Raw genomic sequence first — 14,541 nt, forward strand, 5'->3', positions numbered from 1 at the left:
ATTTTACTGGAAGTATATACAATGTTATAATAATACAATTTGGTTGGTAAGCAATCTTGGTTGATGGTAATCGAGGTACTCATGAAAAAAGTACAATACTAAGAACAAGGCTATTGTAGCTTGATTATAGTCATTCTCGCAATCAAAATGTTTACTCTTGGCAGGATGCAGTGGCTCATGCCTGTAATCCAGCACTTTGGGAGACCGACGTGGGCAGATCACTGGAGGCCAGGAGTTCAAGACCAGCCTGGCCAACATGGCGAAACCCCGTGTCTACTAAAAATACAAAAATTGCTGGGTGTAGTGGCATGTGCCTGTAATCCCAGCTACTCAGGTGCTAGAGGCATGAGAATTGCTTAAACCCAGGAGTGGGAGGTTGCAGTGAGCCAAGATCATGCCACTGCAGTCCAGCCTGGGCAACAGAGAAAGAATCAGTCCAGAAAAAAAAAAAAAAAAGTTTATTCTTTATTTAGTCTAAACGTTTTAATTATTTAGAGGGTTTCTTGACATTAAATTTTAACTCCAAAATGTACAAAAGAATCATGTAACTTAGACCACAGATTTATTTTTCCTTTTATGTTTCCTATGAGTCTACCAACTTCAGACCTCTGAGACTAAAGATCAAACAATTCTTAGAATATGTTCCTTGAAAGGGCTGTATTTGCAACACGACCCCCAAATGCTGAAGGAGCCAAGAAATCAAAGAAGGAAGCAGGCAAATCCAGTTTATTGGTATAGGATGATTTATTAGGAGGAACTTACAGACACAAGTATGGTCTTGGATGGTTGCAAAACAGATCTCTGCATGGCAAACCCCCAAACGCAGGGCTTATATCTTGGGGAAAAAGTATGCGTGGAATTCTGGAAGGAATGTGTGGGTAGCTACAGGAGTCACAGCCTATGATTTTTGTTACAGCGTCAAAGTTTGTTTTGAAGGAATCTTACAGTGAATAGGTATTTCTATATAAAGAGTAATACATTAGGCTGGGCACGGTAGTTCATGCATGTAATCCCAGCACTTTGGGAGACCGAAGCAGAAGGATCACTTGAGTCCAGGAGTTTGAGACCAGCCTGGGAAACATAGAAGGACCCCACCTCTATAAAAAAGAAATTTAAAAAATAAAAAATAGGAAAGAGTAATACATTAAATTGACATTTTGGAGGCATTCCCAGACTCAGGGTTAGTCAGAAGTTACATGGTGGATTAGCATTTAAAATAAAGACACTCTTGGCCAGGCGCGGTACCTCACGCTTGTAATCCCAGCACTCTGGGTTGGAACAATGTGTACTCTGTTTTGTTTCTCATTGTGCATTACAAGGAAGAGGGCAGAGAAGGGTAAAATACTATGTGCACTACTTTGCTAAATGAGTTTATAAAGCAGTACAAGTCAGTTAATGTGATGCCTCTAGCTTTATGCTCTGTGCTGTTTGCTTTGGCTATTCAGGCCCCTTTTATGGTTTCCTGTGAATTTTAGGATTTTGACATTGGGCCAGGTGCAGTGGCTCACGCCTATAATCCCAAAACTTTGAGAGGCCGAGGCAGGCGGATCACTTGAGGTCAGGAGTTCGAGACCAGCCTGGCCAACATGGCGAAACCCTGTCTCTATTAAAAATACAAAAAAATTAGCTGGCATGGTGACGCACACCTGTAGTCCCAGCTACTCAGGAGGCTGAGGCAGGAGAATCGCTTGAACCTGGGAGGCAAAGGTTGCACTGCACTCCAGCCTGGGTGACAGAGAGAGACCCGTATCAAAAAAAAAAAAAAAAAGGAAAAAAAAGCATCTTTATTTTATAGAAAATGTAGTACATATACATCATGGAACACTATGCAGCCATAAAAAGGAATGAGATCATGTCCTTTGCAGGTACATGGATGGAGCCAGAAGCCATTATCTTCAGCAAACTAACGCAGAAACAGAAAATCAAATACTGCATGTTCTCACTTGTCAATGGAAGCTGAATGATGAGAACACATGGACACATGCCAAGGAACAAGACACACTGGAGCCTGATGGAGGGTGGGGGATGGGAGGAGGGATAGCATCAGGAAGAATGGCAAATGGATGCTGGGCTTACTATCTAGTTGATGGGATGATCTGTGCAGCTAATCACTATGGCACACATTTAACTATGTAACAAACCTGCACATCCTGCACATTTACCCCTGAACTTAAAAGTTGGGGGGAAAAAAAGTCATCTGATGATGTGTATACATACTAAACTTTGGGAAACATTGGTCTATATATTTTCACAATTACAACTACAGACTATAGTCACTTTAGAATAAAGTAGACATCATAAAAAAAAATTACAGTGTCTTTATTTTAAATGCTAATCCGCCATGTAACTTCTGGCTGACCCCGAATCTGGGAATACCTCCAAAATGTCTAGTTGATATATTACTCTTTATATAAAAACATGTATTCACGATAAGTTTCCTTCAAAACAACCCTTGATACTGTTATAAAAAATCATAGGCTGTGATGCTATACCCACTTACACATTCCTTCCAGAGCACATGTACTTTTCCCTCAAGATATAAGCTCTAGGTCTGGGAGGTTGCAGTACAAAGACCTTCCCTGTCTTATGACTGCCCCAAGACCATTCTTCTGTCTATAAGCTACCCCAATAAATCACCCTATACCAACAACGTGGATTTGTCTGCCTCCTTCTTTGGTTTCTCAGCTCCTTTAACATTTGGAGGTGACTTTACATATACTCCTCTTTTACAAAACAAAATGCCACTTGTTAAATAATTGAGTCACTCCCGTTTTAATTCCATGTACGATACATATTTTTATAAATCCCTCTGTTTACACTGAGACCAACCTATCAACCAATAGATCAAGAATCCCTTATCCAAAAAGCTTAGGACCAGCAGTGTTTTGGACTTCAGATTTCTTCAGATTTTGGAATATTTGCATATACATAAGAAGGCATCTTGGGGACAGGATCCAAGTCTAAATACGAAATCATTTATGTTTCATATACGCCTTACACATATAGCCTGAAGGTAATTTTGTACGATACTTTTAATAATTTTGTGTGTGAAACTAAGTTTTGACTGCAACTTTATCATGTCACGTGAGGGCAAGTGTGGAATTTTCCACTTATGGTGTCATGATGGTACTTGAAAAGCTTAAGATTTTGAAGCATTTTGGATTTCAGATTACCGTATTAAGAATGCTCAAACTGTATTAGCATAAGAAAATTTTTTTTTTTTTTTTTTATTGTTTCATTTTGTAGAGACAGGGTCTCCCTATGTTGCCCAGGCTAGTCTCAAATTCTTGGGCTCAAGTGATCTTCCCACTCGGCTTCCCAAAATGCTGGGATTGTAAGCGTCAGCTATTGCACCCAGCCAGCAGAGGAAAAATTTTAAAACAAAACTAAAAAACTTCTAGCCACAGAGGTACTTGTGGTTTCAACCTGGTTCTAGGTTAAGTAAAGTTCTGGAAGAGAGGACTACGACTAGGTCTTAGATCCTCAAACCAAAAGCCGCACAGGAAAGAAGCACCATCTCTTGGATTTTTCTATAGACCAAACTAAAATCTGCAGGACTGGAGTTGAATATTGTTAACTGTCACCCATACTGCCTATCCAAGTTGTGATTTCTGAAACCAAGGCTAATTCTGTAAGTACAGTGACTTTCAAAGTCTTTATAATTGGGGCCAGGCCCAGTGGCTCACGCCTGTAGTCCCAGCACTTTGGGAGGCCAAGGCAAGTGGGTCACCTGATGTCAGGAGTTCAAGACCAGCCTGGCCAACATGGTGAAACCCCATCTCTACTAAAAATACAAAAATTAGCCAGGCATGGTGGTGTGCACCTGTAATCCCAGCTACTTGGGAGGCTGAGGCAGAAGAATCACTTGAAACCAGGAGGCAAAGGCTGCAGTGAGCAGAGATCGCACCACTGCACTCCAGCCTGGGCAATAAAGCGAAATTCCACCTCAAAAAAAATTATAAAGTTCCTTATAATTGAATACAAGCCACAGAAAGGCCCATACTCTAGACTGAATGGTAAACTGGTGCTTGGTAATACTGCTGAGACTAAGAATGAATCCCAGTGCCACAGATTAGGTCCCCCAATATAGCCCTCTTATCCATGTTATGAAACACAGCTTTAGGTTTTTAAAAATTATTCTCTGTGCAGTTAGTAATTGGTCAGTAATTGTTAACTAAAAACAATGAATCATCCAGGCACCTGGACTATTTCCAATAGTCCTCAATAGATTGCTCCTGCCCCTCTCCTCCTTCCCCTGCTTTCCCTACCCCAACAGTCTCTAAAAGGAAAAGAAAGGGAAAAAAACCTAGAAGCAATTGCAAAGTTGTAGATTAGTCAGGACTCAGAATCACACACTAAGAAGCATTATGAAATGCTTTAAAAGGTTCCCCTCGGCCTTTCAGCAGACTACATTTTTAGGAGCACAGAAGCAATTGAAAACTGACCAAAATGCAAAACCTGACTTTCATTTCTTAAGGCTATGCCCAACAAGACAGGACTTTAAAAGGCATTTAAAACATTAAAATGCACAGGATGGTGGAAAGTTAGTGTATTCCTTCTGGGGACTTGAAGCCTTGGTTTCCTCAATTCCTTTGTGCTTGGGCTCTAAGAAGCGCAACGTATTTTGCAAAAGGCCTCTGAATAGCATGTCTGGTTTTGTACAATTCACACACCTCCCTAAAGTCAGTGTAACGTATTTCTGGCTAAAGTACTGTACACAAGGACTGTACACAAGGATTTCTCTTCAGCACTTTGTTTACCTCCAGAAATAAGCAGATGGGAAAAGCAGAAGGCAGTGAGCTGTGCACTCAACATAAGCCAAATGCTACTAAGCCTTTATCTGGGGTCTATTACCCTTCGCAGTGTTTGTTTAAATCTTATTCAGGCAGATCGAAGAAAGTGGGGCAAAGGTTTTAAGCTTACATTCTTTTTCAAGGCCTACCTTTCATAACGTCATGAAATCCATGCAGAGCAGCACCAACATTTGTTAACACAGAACTGTAGTTTGTCCGAAGGAGTCCATCTGGCTCTGTACCTAGGAAATCAAAATCACAAATCTAAGCATTTTCCTGAAAAATGGACTGCCCACTGTATCCCTCTACTTTTGGGAAGATAGAGAATGAAGATTGCTTGTAATGTGCTAGAAATAATGGCTCTTAAGATACATTCAGACATAATGGTGATACACATAAGCACATCTAAATGATTTGCATCTCCTATGTCCACAAGTACTTTTTAACGGTTGAGAAACAAAATTCAGTTGTTAAGCAGGATTAAGTCTGTCATGATTCTTTGTAAAACGAAAGTCTTTGTGAATGTTTACCTTGTTATTATATAATGCATTTTTCATTCCCTACACATTATTTGCTGAACATTGCTAAAACACTCTTACCCAAATATCACAGAGTTCTGCTTCTGCCATGTCAGCATGAGGAGCTCTGTGGAGCTGCTTGCCCTCTGCAAAACTGGTAAAATTTGCAAAAAGGACAATCACTTAAAGTCTCTGGAGACGGTTCTAAGGGCAACACAGGACATGATTTACTCAAGAAAATCTGTAACAACTCAGTAATAACAGTGAGAGTCTATGGTATTTAAACCAAGAATCACTACCTCCCTCCCACAGCTCAGGGAGACAGAAACTCCATTCCCAATAGGTATAGCCAAGAACACAGGACTTCCTCTCTCCCAACTCCTAAAGAGGTCTGGATTTCTCCTCTTGCTCCCAGCTACCTGTTGCTGAAGCTAAATTCTGAGCAAGTGTGGACAGAGGCGGGGAACGTTCTCCTTCTTTCACCCAGCCCCTACTCCTAAGATGGAGGCTCTACCTTGGGCATGGTGCTGCCAAGAAAAGTGGGGCCCTGATCACCCTTGCCCCAGCTCATCAACAGGAGTTCCACCCTGAAAGAGACCGGGGGCTGCGGCCTACCCCCTCCACTAAGTGCTCAGTTTCTAACAAGGGGGTGTCACTTAGAGAAAAGCATGACCACTGTCCCTAGCCCACAGAGATTTAGCCCAGGAGATAAGCAAGCCTTAAAACAAGAGCTCTTAATCTCTTCTTAAGGAACTGACTTAATTTGTAATACAGTGTGGAGAAGTTCAAGCCTAAGGGTATACTCTAAAAAATTATGGCCGTGGTAAAAGCAATGAAGAAGAAATTGGTAGATTAGCGATATAAGTTAAACTGTGGGCTGCCTGGTTTACCAGAGAGAACAGGAAACAGAAACAGCTAAGAAGAGCCCTCCTGGGGTCAGAATGAAGCCCAAACACTGATCTCAAAACACTCTACCTGCTAGGTGTACACTAGGTCTATAACTATACCTGTAAAAGAGCCCAAACTGAATTGATTCTCTGAATAGACAATTGATGCCCCACGACATTTTGAAAATGAGAGCAATCAATCAGCAATCAGCAGAGCTTAAACCTGGGTGTGATCAGGGAAAGAGACAGTGAAGGAGAGCCCTGCCACCATCGTCATCCCAGGGTGACTGTGTGCATGCCCAAGGCTGAATCCTTGAGAAGCAACATCATGGCACAAAACTTATATGCTAAAAACTAGAAGATGTGTTTAAAGAAATTAAAGAGCTACATAAATGGAAAAACATACTATGTTCATGAATCAGATGACTAAGCTTAGATGGCAATACTCCCTGTATTAATTTCCTAGTGCTGCTGTAATGAAGTACCACAAACAAGGTGGCTTAAAACAACAGAAATTTATTTTCTCACAGTTCTAGAGGCCAGAAGTCCAAAATCAAGGTGTTGGCAGGGTCACACTCTCCCCAAAGGCCCTAAGGGAGAATTCTTTCTTGCCTCTTCCAGCTTCTGTTGGCCCTAGGTGTTACTTGCCTGTGGCAGCATAACTCCAATCCCTGCATCTGTCTTCATATGGCTTTCCCCCTTGTGTCTCTGTCTCCAAATTCTTTGTGTCTCTGTCTCGAAATCTCTCTCTCCTTATAAGGATCCCATTCATTGGATTTAGGACTCTCTTTAATCCAGTATGACCTCATCTTAATTTGATGACATCTGCAGGCTCCTATTTCCACAGGACATCACACATACAGGTACTGACAGTTAGAACTTCACATATTATTTTGGGGGACACAATTCAACTCACAACCCTCTCCAAAATGATCTACAAGTTCAATGCAATCCCTGTCAGAATCCCAACTGACTTCTTTGTAGACATCAACACAAGCTGATTCTAAAATTCATACGGGATTGCAAGGGACCTCAAATAACCAAAACAATCTTGGAAAAAAAAAAACAAAGTAAGAGGGCTCACGCTTCCTGATCTCAAAATTTGCTATAAAGCAACAATCATCAAGGTATTATGGTACTGGTGTAGGACAGATCAATGAAATAGACCTAAGAATCCAGAAATAAATCCATATATCTACAGTCAACTGATTCTCCACAAGGGTACCCAGACCATTCAATAAGGAAAGAATAGGCTTTTCAGCAAATGGTGCAGGGACAACTGCATAGGCACAGGCACCATATACAAAAATTAAAATGAGGTTGGGCGTGGTGGCTCATGCCTGTAATCCCAGCATTTTGGGAGACCGAGACGGGCGGATCACCTGAGCCTAGGAGTTCGAGACCAGCCTGGCCAACATGGTGAGACCCCCATCTCTACCAAAAAATGCAAAAATTAGCCGAGTGCAGTGGCACACACCCATAGTCCCAGCTACTCGGGAGGCTGAAGCAGGAGAATCACTTAAATCTGGGAGGCAGTTTGCAGCGAGCTGAGAGTGTGACACTGCACTCTAGCCTGGGTGACAGAGTGAGACTCTGTCTAAAAAAAACAAAAAAACAAAAATTAACTCAAAATTAATCATAAACCTAAGTGTAAGAGTTAAAACTATAAAACTCTTAGAAGAAAACATAGGGTAAGTCTTCATAACCTCAGATTTGACAGCAGATTCTTAGATATGACATCAAAAGCATCAGCAGCAACAACAACAAAAAAGAGAAATTGGACTTCATCAAAATTGAACATTTTTGTTCCTCAAAGGACACTATCAAGAAATTTAAAAGACAACCTATAAAATGGAAGAAAATATTGCAAATCATATATCCAATAAGGGACTTGTATGTATAATACATAAAGAACCCTTACAACTCAATAATAAACAGACAACCTGACTGAAAAATGGAGAAAAGATCTCAATAAATATTTCTCCAAAGAAGATATACAAATGGCCAATAAGTACATTAAAAGATAGTCAACATCACTCGCAATCAGGAAAATGCAAGTAAAAACCACAATGAGATACCAGTTAATACCCACCAGAATGGCTAAAATCAAAAAACCAAGTAATAACAAGCACTGAAGAGGATGTGGAGAAATTAGAACCCTCATACACTGCTAGTAGGAATGTAAAATGGTACAGCACTTTGGAAAACACTCCAGCAGCTCCTCAAACAGTTAAGCAGAGTTGCCACATGACCCAGGAATTCCATTCCTAGTTATACACCCCAAAGAAATGAAAAGAGATGTCCACAAAGAAACTTGTACATGAATGTCAAAAGCATCATTATTTGCAATAGCCAAAAGGCAGAAACAACCCAAATGTCCACTACATGACAAATGGGTAAGTAAAATGTGATACATCCATAAAATGTAATATTATTCTGCAATAAAAAGGAATTGAGTACTGATACATGCTACAACTTTTGTGAATCTTAAAAAGCATGATGCTAAGTGAAAGAAGTCAGAAAAGACCACATACTATATTATTCCATTTAAATGAAATGGGTAGAATTGGCAAATATATAGACAGAATGTAAATTACTAGGGCTTACGGGCTAGGGAGGAGTGGAACAGGGGAATAGGAGGGCAATAGCTAAAATACACAGGGTTTCTTCTTTGGGTGATAAAAATGTTCCAAAATTTACTGTAGTGACAATGCACATCCCTGTGAATATACTAAAAACCACTCAATTGTAAACTTTAATTAATACATTGTATGGTATACAAATTATACCACAATAATGCTGTTAAAAAAAAAACCATAGTACCAGAAAAATTACGGCATTCTTAAAAATGTCATTTAAACTGAGGTCCATTCAGTTACCCGAAAATACTTTTTTTTTTTTTTTTGAGATGGAGTTTCGCTATTGCTGCCCAGGCTGGAGCGCAATGGCACGATCTCAGCTCACTGCATCCTCTATCTCCCAGGCTCACGCGATTCTCCTACCTCAGCCTCCCAAGTAGCTGGGATTACAGGCATGCACCACCACGCCCAGCTAATTTTGTATTTTCAGTAGAGACGAGGTTTCTCCATGTTGGTCAGGCTGGTCTCGAACTTCCAACCTCAGGTGATCTGCCCACCTCAGCCTCCCAAAGTGCTGGGATTACAGGCGTGAGCCACCACGCCCGGCCCTGAAAATACTTTTTTTGAAGTTAGGCCAAAGGGGAACAAATGGCATTTTTACTACCAAAGCTCCCCTATGCTACTCGTTGGAAAGCTGCTACAAATTCTTATGATTTGCTCCTTTCCATACAAAAAAGAGGAAGGAAGGGAAGGGAATTAATATTTAATGCATGCTCAATGCCTGATATTTTACATAATTTATTTTTATTACTTATTTATTTCAGAAGCAGTGTTGCTTTGTCACCCAGGCTAGAGTGCAGTGGTGTGATCATAGCTCACTGCAGCCTTAACCTCCTTGGGTCAAGTGATCCTCCCACCTCAGCCTCCCAAGTAGCTGGGACTACAGGGAAGTGCTACCACATCTGGATAATTTTTAAATTTTTTGTAGAGACGGGGTCTCCCTGTGTTGCCCAGGGTGGTCTTGAACTCCTGACCTCAAGCAATCCTCCCACCTCAGCCTCCCAACGTGCTGGGATGACAGGTGTGAGTCACCCAGCCTGGCCAAACATTCTTAATTTAACTCAAGAATCACAACATTTAACTCCATTATATAAACAGAAAACCAGAAGTCCAGAGAGGTCAAGAGCTTTGCCCAAGGTCATAAGGGGCTAGAGAATTTGAATTCAAGTTTTCCTGACGCCAGATCCTATGCTCCTCTCACTCTACTTAGCTAAACCATCTCCCTTTTCCAGCTTCTTGTACTCTTAAGTCCTTGAAGTTGACCCCTAAGCAACAAACATACTTACTTGGCAAGGCAAGAAGAGCTATGTAAGTCTGCAGCTTCTCAAACACAGCTGTCATTTTTTTCATGTCCTGGGACAGCTCTAGATTCCTGGCTCTTAATGCAGATGTGCAAAGAGAGGATTCACATTCTTCTTCTAAACTAGGAATAGGCAGATTTTTAAGAAGTGAGCATCCCAAACGATTTTCAATTAGCTATTAGCAGCCAACCAAGTTCTCAAATAACTATATCCAAAGAGAGATATTGCAGAAAAAAGAATTTGATCTCATTTGTATGGCTCCATTTTTTTACATCATGATACATACACTGCTTGCTGCAAATATCAATGGAATAAAAGATGATTAAATGGAATAACAGATAAAGGCATATGTCCATTATCTTTCCATTCTGAGAGCAAAACATTAGAATATTTCTAATTTTCTTTTTCTTGTTTTTTTGAGACAGAGTCTCGCACTGTCGCCAGGTTGGAGTACAGTGGCACAATCTCGGCTCACTGTAACCTCTGCCTCCCAGGTTCAAGCCATTCTTGTGCCTCAGCCTCCTGAGTTGCTGGGATCACAGGCACCCACCACCACGCCCGGCTAATTTTTGTACTTTCAGTAGAGACAAGGTTTCACTGTGTTGGTCAGGCTGGTCTCGAACTCCTGACCTCGGGTGATCCACCCGCCTCAGCTTCCCAAAGTGCTGGGATTACAGGCATGAACCACCATGCCCGGCCATATTTTTAAATATTCTAAATGTTAAAAATAATTAAAATATTTACAGGAAAAAATTTTCACAGACCAAATCCCTAAAGAAAATGAATTAAACAGGAACTGGTATTATTAACACTAACACCTGCGAGAGAATCTAGAAAATCTTTTCCAGTACATATAGTTTTTCCAAAGCCAAACAGATTTACAATCTAGAGGCTCAAATTTAAAAGTAAATGCTTAACATTCATAAAATGCATTTTACCATTTTTAATTTTAAATAGTTACTTGGGAAAACTTAATTACAAGGTTTTTTAAAAATGTAGTGTCTTAAGTATTCATTTTAAAATGTGGAGGTAATCAAGCAAAAAAAAAAAAAGGTTTTTAGACAAAGCCAGAAAAGGTAGCATAGGAATCATAATCATTTCCATTCTCTCCCCATTGCAACTTCTCTTCTACTTTATTTATAGCAGACAGCTTCATTCCATTCTAAGCCCATTTACTACCAAACAACAGGTCATCTTGTCAATTAAACTGGTATTTAAACCAGTGCCCCCAAAATTGCCGAAAAATATTAATAACTCATGAAGCAGGGCTGAAAGCATATGGGACAGAACATTCCAAAAGTAGAAATCTTAGCTTAAGAAATAATTCATCCAGTGTTTTAAAAAATATAATCATGGAAAAAATGAAATAGATAAAATTCATAACTCTTTCAAGTACTAAATACTTATGCAATGGTTCTTAAACAGATTCTTCTGAAACATAAGCCAAATCAAAGTTACATTCAACTTTAATGTTAAACTTCTAGAGTCGATTTTCAAAAAATCTTTAGTTATACTGAACTATAACATATAACAATCTAAAATAAAACTATTAGTTCATAATGATTAGTTTAAGCCATAATTATCTGATTCCCAATATTTCCTAATATCCCATATGCACAAATCACAGAATTTTGTTACTGAAATACCTTGTAAGGTTAGAATTAGGAAAGATGTCTCTTAATATATATTAATTTTTTAAATAATACAATTGTATATTTCTTAAATGCTAAACTTACTAATTTAGTTTTACAAGGACTTATGATATAATTATTTATATATTCTTTTCTTTTTTTTTTTTTTAAGAGACAGGGACTCTATCACCCAGGCTGGAGTAACAGCTCACTGCAGCCTCAAACTCCTGGGCTCAAGTGATTCTTCCATCTCAGCCTCCTAGGTAGCTAGGACTACAGGCACAGGCCACCACCTCCTGCTAGTTTTCTTTTTATTTTCAGTAGAGACAGGTCTCCCTATGCTGCCCAGGCTGTTCTCGAATTCCTGGCCTCAAGTGATCTTCCCACCTCGACCTCACAAGGTATTGGGATTACAGGCATGTGCCACCATGCCTGGCCTATTTTCAGTATCTGTAAGTAATTAACCCTTATTTTTTTTGAGACGGAGTCTCACTCTGTTGCCCAGGCTGGAGTGCAGTGATGTGATCTTGGCTCACTGCAACCTCTGCCTCCCAGGTTCAAGTGATTCTCCTGCCTCAGCCTCCCAAGTAGCTGGGACTACAGGCATGCGCCAACACGCCCGGCTAATTTTTGTATTTTTAGTAGAAACAGGGTTTTGCCATGTTGGCAAGGCTGATCTGAAACTCCTGACCTCAGATGATCCACCCTCTCTGGCCTTCCAAAGTGCTGGGACTACAGGCATGAGCCACCGCACTTGGCCAACCTACTTATTTTCTAAACTTTATTTTACTGTAAAATACTATTTCTCTCATGTTCCAGTTGTATTGTTCTTTGATTTTTTTTTTTTTTTTTTTGAGATGGAGTCTCGCTCTGTTGCCTAGGCTGGAGTGCAATGGCACGATCTTGGCTCACTGCAACCTCCGCCTCCCAGGTTTCAGCGATTCTCCTGCCTCAGCCTCCCAAGTAGCTGGGACTATAGGGATGCACCACAACACCCGGCTAATTTTTGTATTTTTAGTGGAGACGGGGTTTCACCATGTTGGCCAGGCTGGTCTCGAACTCCTGACCTCAGGTGATCCACCCACCTCAGCCTCCCAAAGTGCTGGGATTACAGGCGTGAGCCACCGCACCCGGACTTGATTTTTTTTTAAAAAGGGCTAAATCTTAGAATGGAAAGATTTAAATGAAATAGGTGTCTTGGTAGTTGTAAACCAGAAGTATCAAAACTTACAAGCAATATTATCAAAGTTCTAATAATATGTATTATTTTTTCTGCCTTTCTAGAAATATTTAAAGTAGAATATCAAAGGTTACTAAATGACATATTCTGTAAGGGCTAGAGTAGATAAGGTTTTTAGTTTATAACAAGTCACTAACAACAAAAATAAGAAAATATACCATTTCAAAGAAACCTAAAATTTATAGATCCTAACGCAGAAGGAAACTATTATGAACAGCCATCTAGGTGTTAACTGCAAAGGGATGATAATGGTAACCACAGTACAGAACAACTGAAAATCCGTAACTGACAGACTATAATTCAACTTTCTTAAATTTAAGTTAATGCTGCTCAACCATGCTTTTCCTTTTTCACGGAAGTCCAAATTAACTGTGGAGCAGAAAAGTCAGGCAGATCACAAGAGGCACATGTTAATATTTTATTAACGCCAGCCCAGATCAGGTTACACCCACAATTCCCCAAGTTCCCTGGCCTCCGGGGGTAACTACCTTTTTAACTGATAGGGAAGAATCTTCCTAAGAAAACATATGTAGGAGGTTAAGTGTTCTGAAAAAGTTTTCAATTTCACAGTTGTCTCCTGGAAAAGAAAAATAATTTCAAGGTTAAAAGTGCTACTGGACAAAGAGGAGCTCCCAGTTTCCAGAAGTAAAACAAGGAAGAAAATTACCAAGACAGTCACAGTATCCTCAGTGATACTTTCAAATAAATGAAGCATTCCTTCCTCAAGAGGGCGGACATAGGACGCATTTTCATGAAGGTATTGTGAGAACTAAACAGGAGGGAAAAGTATTGTGAATTAAATCACTGGAAATTAACAAACATCAACACATTTCTAAACGGACCCACCAAATTATAAACCTAAATTGTAAACGTGATAATGGCTCACTGCAGCCTCAAACTCCTGTGCTCAAGTTTTGGAAACTTTTTTTTGGAAATTTGGTTTAAAAGCTAAACACAGATGCTCCCCTCTAATAGTCCCAGATGATACTCCCAAGTCCCTATCCCATTCTAAATCGAGGAACTAGAAGAGGGGTGACACAATTAATAACCAGGCATCAGAGGAAATAGGGAAGGAATACTGCATTAGAACCTAGGACCAACAGGTCAGCCTCCCTGAACACCTGCTTCTCCATAGAGGTCCCAGTATAAAAACAAACAAACAAAAAAGATTTGAAAATCAAGATTGTGTGACAAAAATTTTTGTGTTATATACCCAATTTTTAAAAAACAAGCCTATTGAGGACAGCTTATTTTTAATGTATACGATATTTGGTGCTAACAAATTCCAAGGATGTAATTATCAAAATGAGGATATAGAAACTTTTTTTTTTTTTTTTTTTTTGAGACAGAGTCTCACTCTGTCCCCCAAACTGGAGTACAGTGGCGGGATCTTGGCTCACTGCAACCTGTGCCTCCCGGGTTCTCAAGCAATTCTCCTGCCTCAGCCTCCCAAGTAGTTGGGACTACAGATGCACACCACTACACCCAGCTAATTTTTGTATTTTTAGTGGAGACGGGGTTTCACCATGTTG

At 40.0% G+C, this 14,541-nt stretch overlaps 1 protein-coding gene across 4 annotated transcripts in view; it reads right to left on the reverse strand.

Annotated features, from left to right (window-relative positions):
- PPP1R21 (protein phosphatase 1 regulatory subunit 21) overlaps positions 1-14,541 on the reverse strand; it is a 73,840-nt gene that overhangs the window by 29,799 nt on the left and 29,500 nt on the right. For all 4 annotated transcript variants that reach the window (XM_054474742.2, XM_054474743.2, XM_063649389.1 and 1 more), the window contains 4 exons: positions 13,677-13,778; positions 13,498-13,586; positions 10,124-10,260; positions 4,943-5,035 (listed from right to left, as the gene is read on the reverse strand). In XM_054474742.2, the coding sequence (XP_054330717.1) occupies positions 4,943-5,035; positions 10,124-10,260; positions 13,498-13,586; positions 13,677-13,778 (421 nt within the window). The remainder of the gene's footprint in view (positions 1-4,942; positions 5,036-10,123; positions 10,261-13,497; positions 13,587-13,676; positions 13,779-14,541) is intronic.

Source organism: Pongo pygmaeus, chromosome 12 (genome assembly GCF_028885625.2).
Source record: "Pongo pygmaeus isolate AG05252 chromosome 12, NHGRI_mPonPyg2-v2.0_pri, whole genome shotgun sequence".
NCBI lineage: Eukaryota > Metazoa > Chordata > Mammalia > Primates > Hominidae > Pongo > Pongo pygmaeus.